Consider the following 11,969-nt stretch of genomic DNA (forward strand, 5'->3'; position numbering starts at 1 on the left):
ATGAAGAACTGAATATATTTGTCAGGAATAAAAGCAATACCATAAACAAGTATTACATATCTGAAATCTAATTTTTCAACAGTTCACCACAAATAGGAAACATAGGATCTTCCATTTAAGTTGAAGTGATCTCTAATAAACTCATCAGCTTGTTAGCATGCAAGAAGCTGGCCATACATGTAACAAGAGAAAAGGTCTTATATGTTATGAGATAACATAAACAATATCCTTAGCATTTTGAACATCCATTTCCACCTATTAATAATATGGCCTGATGCTGGTGGCTCACACCTGTAATCCTAGCTACTCAGGAAGAGATCAGGAGGATCCCGGTTTGAAGCCAGATCACACAAACTGTTTTCGAGACCCTATCTTGAAAATACCCAACACACAAAAAAAACACTGGCAGAGTGGCTCAAGTGGTAGAGTGCCTGCTTAGGAAGCGTGAGGCCCTGAGTTCAAACCCCAGTGCCGCAAAAAAAAAAAAAAATTATCAATTAAACTGAACTTACGTAAAAGACAATCAAGTTGTATGTAAGGTCAGCAAGTCACTGAAAATGTTCAGATTTTTCTAGTTTAATACAAGAGTTCACAGTGAAGCATCCTAGAAATTTCTAATTTAAAAAGTTTAAGTAAACCATTATACCCATTTCCAAAAACCAAAGGCATTTTTCTGTTTTATACTTTATAGTATAAAGAACTAAAAATGGAATAATTTTGAAATTTCTTCAATGAACTTTCCAAAGGCAACAATAAAATACTAAAAGTTAAAAAACAAACAAACAAAAAAAAACCACCTGAATGTTCTTCACTTTTGGTTTGCTGTTGTTTTTTGGAGTTTTTGAACTAGAGATTCAACTCTGGGCCTGGAATTTGCTAGACAGTCACTCTACCACCTGAGCCACACCAATCCTTGTTTTTTTGTTTTGTTGTTTTTTTTTAGAGACAGGGTCTTGCTATGTAACTCGGGCTGGCTTGGAACTCACTATGTAGTCAGCTGGTCTGGAATCCACAATCCTCTTTGTCTTAGCACCTGCCCTAGCATCCAAACTGCTGAGATTACAGACATGAAACACTGAACCCAGATCTATTCTTCACTTTTGATGAGCATAAGAGTTGGAAAATAGGCTGAAGACAGTACATTGTACAATTACATTACAAATTAAAATCTTGGTTTTATCAGTTTTAAGAAAGCTTTTATTTTTAAGTTTTAAAAGGGGTAAGAAAAGGGTTAGGAGATGCTTCTTGCAAAAACTTTTCAATAATATGCCTAAACCTTCCTGAAGTTCAAACAGCTTCAAAAACAAACAACATCATTGCTTCCCACCCTGCCTATGTTTTCCTTTAGCTCTTACTGACATTAGATAACCTTGGGTAAGTCACTGAAAAATATAACATGAATATAAGTTTGATCTAGTCTTACTTTATCCTTGTTCTCTGAAAATCATGAAACATTTAACTAATTCTAAAGATTTTTTTCTTTAAAGAATAACACCTTAGGCTAGGGATGCAGCTTGGTGGCAGAGTACCACCATAGGCAGCACCACAAGAAGAAAAAAAAAATTGTTCCTCTAGTGAAGAACCTATAGAGATCCTTTTGATGAAAATTCAATAAATCTGCAATGACAGCCCTCTTGTGCCATTTTTGCCTTGAAAAACTGCTAAGAGGATGAAAATACGCAAGCAGTTTTTCTATTAGTATGCAGTATGAGTACTAGTATTAGTACATAGTACTAATAGAAATAGTACTACTAGTAACTAGTACCAATAGTACCAACAGAAATAGTACTAATGCTAGTACTAGTAGTAATAGAAATAGTACTACATAGTAACAGGGCATGTGAACACAAGTTATAACTTCTAGTCAACATTCTGCTTATACACTGAAATTTTCAGTTGCAATCATTAAAAGTACTCTGCAGAGGTATTAGGCAAGATATTGTTAAAGCAGAAAACAGTGATTAAAATGTGTAGAATGAGCACTGCTCAGCAGTCAGGACTATCTGATGCAGGCACAAAAGTGACTCACCCATTTGTTGGTTGACCAAAGGAAAGAAATCTTACTACAATTTTTAACAATTATTTTTCTCACCACTCAAATATTCCTCCCTAACCTTTTTTATTATAACTCACCTCTTCCAGTTAGTCAAATCCCTAAAGCCATTTAAATTCATTTAAATTCATCGGCTCAATGAAAACAGTAGCAGAAAGGAGTGGTGAGGTAATATTTTTTTTCTGTATCTCTTGAATTTTCTACAATATTTAATAAAGTAATTTTCACTTTATTTCAAAATGAAAAAAATAAAAATTAACAATTTCAGCTTTCTTAACTCTTCAGTCTATGCTTGCAAATAAATAAAAGGCTACTTTTTAAAATTGGCATCTTATTCATATCAGTACTTAAAATCTCCAGTCCTCATAATTCTTAAGTGGGAAAAATCTGAGTAGGTTAAATATCCAAAAAGGGAGTGGTTAAAAAAAAAAAAAACACAGCCTATCCATTCCATGGAAACTTATGCAATCATTAAACGTTTTCAAAGAATACTTAATCCCAAGACCAAAAGGCTGGATGGTAATGTCATTTAAAAATATCAAAGTATAGAACTATAAAGAATATACAGAAGCCATCTTGAACTTTACATTTCTAAAGAAAATCATAAGGCTAATGGGAGATAGTACAGGTAATTTTTATTCTGTATTATGTTTTACCTATCACATAATAATGGTTAAAATAAGAAAACTGCACATGTGGCTATTGTTTCAACCAAATGAAAACTCACATTCCTCAGTTTCATTCCTATTGTTTCAACCAAAAAAACCCTCACATTCCATCACCAGCAGTTTGTTTTACTTATGTTATACCACCTATCTTTTCCCTAACGCCAAGCAAACATGCTTACCATAGCTTTCATAACTTTGCTGCAATTCAGTCAGGAAACATGGATATCTCCTCAGTTGCAACACAGAGCTCACTAATCACTTCCCAGTTTCATCCTTTATGACTGTAGCCATTCCTACCACATCCTCTCAAGCATCATTACCATCAGAATTATAGGTCTAGCTGCTATTATGCTGTTGCTTTTGTTTCTCCCTACATCTGACCAATTTATGTTTATTTCTATGAACCAGACTAATACTAAAATTCTTCCAACTCTAATATTCTTTTATTTTTACACAATAAGAAAACTGAAAGCCAAGCTGTTATTCTTCTTAGTCTCCACAGCACCACAGAATAACCTCAGAAGATATCCCCATGACTCAGAAAACTACTTCCAAAGAGTTAAAGAGTTTTGGTTATGTTAACCAAAGTGCAGGATGATTCAAAGCCTAACTGTTCTCCCATCATTTGCCCTAAATAATTTAAGTAGTTCTGAAAGGACTTTAGTGCATCTAGGATTTAGTGTATAGGGTTACAAAATAACTAAACATCAAATTTTTATTCTCTCCAATGTCAATGTTCCAAAAGTATCCCTCTGAATGAATTTATGCAAACTGAATCACTATCAATTTTTCACTTCCAAATTTCTCCTAAGATTTAAGCAAACAGCCAGGCTCACGCCTGTAATGCTAGCTACTCAGGAGGCAGAGATCAGAAGGACCTCAGTTTGAAGCCAACCTGGGCAAATAGTTCATGGGGCCCTATCTTGAAAAACCCATCATAAAAAAGGCCTTGATGGAGTGCTTCAAGGTGTAGGCCCAGAGTTCAAACCCCAGTACTACCAAAAAAAAAAAAAAAAAACCTCCCCCAAATTCTGAAGGGCTCACAATGAAATTTAGTACAATAATTTTAAACCTATCATGGTGACACATGCCTGAAATCTACAACTAGGGTGGCTGAAGCAAGAAGATTGATCCAGAGTTGAGGCCAGCTGAGGATACATATTGAGAGACTATCTCAAGAACAAAACAAACAAAATAAAACAGTATAATTTTAGAATATCTACTTACCAAGTCTAATTGGACCAAGTTAGATAAATCTGTAGTCAATGCATTTTCATCGTTTTACTGCAGTGAAAATAATTTGGGCATAGCTAACTAGCTAACAATTATACAATAACACGTTTTTCATTTACTGTGCATTATTTGCTTGTATATAACATACAGGTTATCTCTGGAAAGCTAGTAAGAAATTATTAATATGCACTGCCTTTAGGAACATGTTTTCCTTTTTTTTTTTTTATGGTGGTGGTGGTACTGGGGTTTGAATTCAGGGCTTCATGCTCTACCACTTGAGCCTTTCAGAACAGTTTTTAAATGCTAGAGAAAAAGAAGGAGTTTTTATACTGTATTCTCTTTTGTACTTTTTGAATATTAAACCATTTAAGATGCTGTGCAAATTTATTAATGTATAAATATATATATACACACATGTATGTCTCTATATATTTAATTTTAGTATAACATCTGATGGAATCATACCCTAAGAAGGTATCCTCCCAAACTACAATAGTTGGAAATTTCAAGCAGTAAGACAGCCTATATTGTAGGTTTCTAGGGTCATCTCGACTAACTCTCTAAAGATATATATTTTAGTGGGGCAGGGAGAAGTTGAGGGGGATGATGGGGGCAACCTAACCAATGTACAATGTAAGGCTATTAGGAACTGTCACAATGAATCCACCTTTACAACAAATATATCCTAATAAAAAGGGAAAAAATATAGACATATGTATTTTTTAATTTCCCTATGAATAACCCTGAAGACTGTGTGCGTAAATCTCTCATCTAAGACACTCAACTTAAGTCAATCAAGCAAAAGTACAATAATGTTTTGCATTCCAAAGTCTTATTCATAGCAATTCCAGATTTTTTAAAAGCATTTTAATCCTTCCAGCTTTGCCCATGTAATGCAATGAAATTCTGGATATATGCCCAAGTGCTCCAATTTAATTTAAAATTAAAGCATGATAATACCAATGAAGTAACAAGTGAAATGGGACTTCTATACAGGTTAAATAGTAAGAGAAAAAGGAAAAACCAATATAAAAATGCCTAGGCTTGAGGTGTGACTTAATGAGTGCTTGCCTAGCAAATGCAAGGCCCTGAGTCAAAAAAACTAGTCCCTCCCCACACCCCCCCCCACACAAAAGCCTAAGATAACTTGTTAATTTTTGATTTGCTGATTGGAGCTAGCCTCTGAGAAAAGTACCTAAATTAAAAACATCTGTTGATTATCGTGTGACATGTATTAAAAATACTTGTGTTTTTAGGTAACTGCTTCCTATCTTATATAGATTAGGATTACTATGTAAAATAAGGTGGTTTGTAAAGTATTCAACTCAAGTATGCTGTGCTTTATATCTTCCCTTAAGTAATTATTACCTATGAAATACATTCTTTCAATGTTTTTTATGATGAATTAAAGAATGAGTTTATATCAAAATATAAAGCCATTTTAATTACCATAGTACAATGTTGATATAATCTCAAGAAAGTTACAAACTCTCAACTCTTCCTTTGAGAAAGGCACAGAATATAGAAACAATCCCTCAACATAATACTGGTCAATACCTTTTAAAATTACATAATCTTTTAAAGGGCTAACAGTTGTTTTTATATATTAATGGCTATGGTGTAAATTTCTGCAATAAACATTACTTTTACTGTTCAATTTTAATAGAAAAGAAAAACAATTTCAGTTTGATTACCAATAGTGCTACACTTTGTGTCAACTGACTTATCAGCAACAAAACACCTGCTGTGCAAGCAGTTGTGAGTACATATTTTTCTTCAACATATAGTACTAAGGAATTTTCAATTTGCATGTAGGTTTAACAAAAGCCAGAAAGAAAAAGGATGTGCTGCTTTCTCAAGAGCTTGAAGAGCATTTCAATGATTCAAACTTTTCTTCCAACAAAGTGCTACAACAAAAAGACTTGTCTTTAAAGACATAGGGGGAATACAGTTAATAGGTTGTTTGGTTAGAAACCTAAAACTTCAAGGTTCCCATTACCTCATTCTGAGAAGTTTTTTTTTTTAATTGATAAAAACTGTATATAACTACCATGTACAACACGTTTTGAACTTTGACAAGTTTAAGTTTTATTGCCTTTTGACAGTGCTACTTTAAACATGAGGGGAAAAAGAAATTAATAATGTTCTCTATTTTAAGGAATTACTTCATAAATGATCCTGAAAATATACAAAAATTTAAGTTGTTTTATACAGACAAGTCTCAAATTCTCAAGAGCTGGCTATTTAGTTAGTTCTAGATCTCCTAGCTCATTTGGCCTCCTCTGGAGTTTTCAATGCTCTAATTTAGAGCTTTCGGCCCCAATTCCAGGTTGGGAAATAAAATAATATGCAGTCCATTTCGCTATTTGTTCTTGGTAGTGGAAATGAAGACAAAGATTGTAACATAAATTAGATTTGGAGTTCTTTCTAGATTTCAGACGTTCAAATTTATTCCTGTTTCTCAATTAATATGTACAAGCAAGGAACACCAAAAATATGTACAAAAATATTGGCATTATTCAAAATAGTCAAAAAAGAGGCTATGCTCAAAGTTCAATTAATAGAAAACAATGCATTAATGCATTAAAAGTATATAAAACATTGATAAGAACATCAATTTTTAAAGTCTATAAAAGTGTTCTGAAGTTCCACTATAAAACCTAATGTCTAAAATGTATAGGCTAGGGGGGAAAGAGGATAAAGGAGAATGATGGAGGGGGTGAATTCAACTATGATATATAGTGAGAACTTTTATAAATGTCATAATGTATCACCAGTACAACAATATTTTATTAAAAAATGAAAAACAATGTTCAGGCTAATCCTAGAATTCACATAGGAATACAAGGAACTCAAAGTAACCAGAATATTTTTATTATCATATTTGAGTCAGTATACATCAATAATATGTGGAGATACTTTCATTGTGGTAATTCTATACATGTGTACTTCGAACAAGTTCACCCCCTCCATTGTATTCCTATTTACCCCTTCATCCTCACCACTTTTTCATACAGTATTTGGTGGGTTTCATCAACAAGAAGAAAAAACCTGGAGAACTCACATTCCTGACTCCAAACTTAGTATTATGAAACTATTGTTATCAAAACAGTGTAGTAGTGACTGGCATAAGGATAGAAAATGGTATAAAATTGAAAACCCAAGAATAAACTCAAACGTCCATGGTCAAATGAGTTTGCTAAGGGTGCCACACTTAATGAGGAAAGAGCCTTTTCAATAAACAACACTGGAAAAGCTGGGTAAATCCATGCAAAAGAATGAAGTTGTACCTCTTCCTTGCACCACACACAGAAATTAATTTCAAATAAATCAAGACCTAAATAGATGAACCAAAACTATAAAATCCTTATTAGAAAACACAGGAGTAAATCCTGGGTTAGGCAAAGGTTTAGATATGATGACAAAAGCACAACTGATAGAAAAAGGGAGAAGTCAGACTTCATCACAATTAAAGTCTGTGTACTTCAAATGATGTTCTCAAAAAAAGTAAATAAGAAAGCCCACAGACTGGGAGAAAATATTTTCAAATCATATATCTCATTAGAAATGTGTATCCAGAATATAAAAAGAACTCATACAACTCAATAATAAAATGACAATTTAATTTAAAAATGACCAATAAGCATATGAAAAGACACACATTATTAACAATGGAGGGATGTAAATCAAAACCACAATGAGATGTTACTTCACATCCACCTATTATAATATTATATTATAATTAAAAAGACAGATAACCAGTGTTGGTGAGCACATGAAAAACCAGAATACTGAATATTGCTGTCCTGATTCTAAAATGCTACAACCAGTTAGGAAAACAGTCTGGCAGTTCCTAGACATATTAAACATAAAGTTACCATATGAACTAGCAAATTCCATTCCCCAAAGAAATGAAAACATATGTTCACACAAACTTGCACAGAAGTGTTCATGGAAGTATTAATCAAAATAAAGATAAAAGCTAAACGTCCATCACCAATGGATGAAGAAGTAAAATGTGGAATGGAATACTATTTGCCCATAAAGAGTAATTTACTAATACATACTATGTCATGGATGAACCTTAACAACATCATGCTAAATCAAAGAAGCTAGTCACAATGATCCCACTTATGATGGAACAGACAAATCTATAGAGGCAGAAAAGTAGATTAGTTGCCTAAGGCTGAGGTCAGGGGGAAAATTCGGAAGACTGCTAATGGTCCCAGGATTATTTCTGGGATAATAAAATTGTTCTAAAATTGATTGTGGCAATGTTTGTACAACTCTGAACAAATAAGGAACCCTTCAATTATACACCTTAAATGGGTGTACCGTATAGAATGTGAATTGTATGTCAATAAAGCCGCTTAAAAGAACAATTCTAGCATTTGGTGGGGGGAGGGGAGGAATAAGGACCACTGCAGACAAGTAACTCTGAACTGATTTATTAGTGAAGCAAGCCCACGCTTGAGACACTCCTTACTAACTACTGCGTCGAACAGTTCTAGATCTTCCTTAAAAAGAAACTGCAGTCCTTGCAAGTGTCAGGACAACCCGTGAGATGCACCCGTGATACCTGGGTGAATAGGATACCTTTCCTGTACATGGCTGAAACTGTGCTTGCCAGTGCAATACACAGCAACTGCAGCAAAGCAGGGAAGTGGACAAACTCCCACCGAGTCGGCCGGGGTGCGGGGAGAATGAGGAAGGGGAAGGGCCGGGGCCCCGACTCGGGTCCATCATCACCCTCAACTTTTCTTCGCTTTGTGAGCAGGCCTATAGACAAGGTCCTGGGCGCGGACCCACGAGCCCAGCTGCGAGGCCGAGAGGAAGTGCTGCCCGGGCCGGGCCCCGCACAAGCTGGCGAGGGGACTCAGCGGGGGAGGACCCCGGCCAACAACGCGGGAAGCGGCCGAGCCCGCGCTGGTCGTTCCCGGGGCGCTACGGGGGGCACCGCGCTCGCCCCGCGCGCCCAGAGCCTTCGGCGGGGCCGGCTCAGGTCTCCCGCCCCATCCGGCGCTTTGTCCCAGGCTCGGCGGCAGGCGGCCCTGGGCGTCCCCGCCGCAGCTCCCGGACCGCGCTGACAGGCCCCAGCACCCGAGACGGTTGCGAGCCCGGGGATCCCCATCTGTCGCCGACCGTCGCCCGCCGGACCTCAGCCGGACGGACCCCGCAGGCAGCGGTCCGAGGAGCCGCCGCTGGTGCCGCCGCCCGAAGCGCACGCAGGCCGAGGTCAGGCGCCGAAAGCCTCGGACTCCGAAAGTCACCCCGTTTCCAACATCCCACGCTTACCCAGAAATTCTCCACGAAATGCGCCATGACCATCGTGAGTCCACCGCCGCCGCCGCGCCGGGTTCCGCGTCCGCGCCCGCCCGCCGCTGTGTAAACACGGACCCGGCCCCCAAGGCGCCCCCGCCTTTCGCCGCCGCCGCCGCCGCCGCCGCCGCCTTCTTCCCAGAGAGCGGCCCGTACCCTCCAGGGCGCATGCGCCATCTAGCGGCCGACGCCGCGGGGCCAGCGCTCCGACGCTGGGGATGCCCAGTGCGCATGCGCCGCGCCCCGGCCTGGGTCGGGGTCGCCCAGTCTGCTAGCCGGGCACGGCCGCCTACAGCAGTCTCTCGGGAATGGGGCAGAACGTGGTCCCCGAGGAGTCACCGCTCACAGACCACAGGCCGAACGGAGAGAGGGGCCCTGTCTGCTCTCTTCTCCTAAGCCCAAGCCCAGCCTCCCCGGCCTTCGAAGATCGGGGACAGACCAAAGTCTGGAGGAAACTTGGCCGCTGGCCACCTGAGTACTGGGAAACCTTTGGTCAACAGGGTGCCTTTCCTTGACTGGGAACTAAGAACCAAAACAAACTTTCCGAGGCCGGAAACGGAGGAAACGCCCAGTGTCGCCGAGAGCCCTGGAGCCGCGCGCGACCCTGGCGCGGACGCTGGCGGGGCCGCTGACCTCTGGCGCAGAGCGGGACCCGCCGGCCCCGGGCGGGAACGCTTCCCCGCGGTGAGAAAGGCTGGATCCCCGTGACCCGTGCGCAAAGTCCAGGTTCTCCTAGCGACTCGTGCATTTCGGAAAAAGAAACAAGTTTTAACACGCCTCGGCCTAATAAGGAAACCAAATCCCCTTTGCAGGTCTTACTGCCGAAAGGTTAAAAAAAAAAAAATTAAACTCTTGTAGAAGTCTCAAGTTCACTGTCACCAGCTCAACCAAGCTCAGTGAATAGATTTAATGTAGCTTTTTCCATTACCTGCACAGCGCACCTCCTTAGATCTTGTGATTTCAGACATAAGGCACGATATAAAATAGGTTTATTTGTGGGAAAGTATTTTCAGCCTCTTAAAGCAATGCGAATAAGACTGTAAAGGGGATAGTTGGAGCATTTTAAGAATATTTTTTAGAAATACATATGTAATAATAAGACGTCTAGAATTTGCTCAAAAGCAATTCATTAGGGGGGTGAGGAGGATGAGTAAGATACAGATGCACCAAGATTGGCCTTGAGTTGGTATTTGTAAGGAGCTGGGTGACAGAAACCTGGTGGTTTACTATTCTACTATTTTTGTGTGTCTTAAATATTCTGTTTTTTTTTTTAATTCTTAATACTCATTTACACCAAGTTTTTGGGAAAGTCAGTCCGAGACTATGCAACAGTTCTCTTAAGCCATCAGTCTAGCTAGATCGTCCTTGATGCTGCAGAAGTAAGAAAATTCAGTCGCCAGAAGTAAGAAATGGGCTGGGAGCGTGGCTCAAGTGGTAGAGTGCCTGCCTTGCAAGTGCCAGGCCCTCAATTCAAACCCCAGGACTACAAAAGGGGAAGGGGAGTGGCTTGTGGGTTGGCAGTGTGGTTGAAGTGGTAAAGCACTTGCCTAGAAACAAAGTTCATCCTGTAAATGAACTTGGCATTAAATTACTAATATTACTAAGTAATTACTAATATTACTACTCCCCTTAGATCTGGGTAAGAAAGGCCTGTATCCTGGACCTCAACTTTAAAGGATCTTACATAACACACACACACACTTATTTAAAAAAAAAAAAAAACATGGGTGTCTCTGTTATTTATCTGATGCTGAACACTGGCCTATAACTATAAATCCCCTCTCCCATGACCAACACTATTCATCCCCCTACAAAACTCTTGTTTGTATCTCTTGCTTATACCCTCAAAACAAATGGTGGACTTCAAATGCAGTAAAAACTGTGGCTAGCATGACTGCCCACATTAGAGATCGGCTGCTATGGAGTTCAGGAAGGATTTGAGCAGCAGACATGCTTAGGTAAGAGAGAATTTGTCAAATCCTTCCACTCAGCTTGAATGTAATAGGTTCTTGCATAACAAATGATTGTTTCCCTCTAGTGTCAAGCATAGATTTTCCTTCTCTTAGTGTTCTAATCTGTGGTTACAACACTGTTCAGCATAGTATTCACAATAGTTGTTCATTCTACATTGGCCTCCATTTGTGCTCATACTTACCTCTGGTCCCATAAGTATCGAGGTAACTCTGCCTTGAAGATAAGTACTTTGTGTATCTCAGGCATTTGTAAGATGCATTGTGTTGTAATTGCCTGGTATTTAAGATGTGGAACTTTAAAAACAGTGATTAAGGTGACTAAATTTCAGATAAGATGGTGGTATAAGGGCAAGGTCCTAAGTTCAAACATCAATGCCGCCAAAAAAAAAGATGGTGATGGCAAAGTATAGGAAGAATGTAAGTGACATCAGCCACCTTCTGTCCTCTCAAGTAAGATTTCCAGGGATGCACAGATACTCCGGCAGAGTAAGCATGCGGCCCTGAGTGGGTAGTTCACTCATATGCCTTAAATTATTTGTACTGCATACATTTAACCTTTTCTTTCTTTCTTTTTCTTTCTTGCTTGCTTTCTTTTTCTTTTTCTTTCTCTCTTTCTTTCTTTCCTTCCTTCCTCCCTCACTCCCTCACTTACTTACTTTTGTCTTTTAAACAGTATCAGAGTTTGAACTCAGGGCCTTGTGCCTGCTAGGCAAGTGTTCTACT

General features: G+C 39.0%; 1 protein-coding gene across 4 annotated transcripts in view; it reads right to left on the minus strand.

The window, feature by feature from the left end:
- Fcho2 (FCH and mu domain containing endocytic adaptor 2) overlaps window positions 1-9,465 on the minus strand; it is a 117,573-nt gene extending 108,108 nt beyond the window's left edge. For all 4 annotated transcript variants that reach the window (XM_074077313.1, XM_074077312.1, XM_074077314.1 and 1 more), the window contains exon 1: window positions 9,250-9,465. In XM_074077313.1, the coding sequence (XP_073933414.1) occupies window positions 9,250-9,450 (201 nt within the window). In that variant the 5' untranslated portion in view covers window positions 9,451-9,465. The remainder of the gene's footprint in view (window positions 1-9,249) is intronic.
- Between the last annotated feature and the right edge of the window lie 2,504 nt (window positions 9,466-11,969).

Source organism: Castor canadensis, chromosome 6, assembly GCF_047511655.1.
Source record: "Castor canadensis chromosome 6, mCasCan1.hap1v2, whole genome shotgun sequence".
NCBI classification, from domain to species: Eukaryota; Metazoa; Chordata; class Mammalia; order Rodentia; family Castoridae; genus Castor; species Castor canadensis.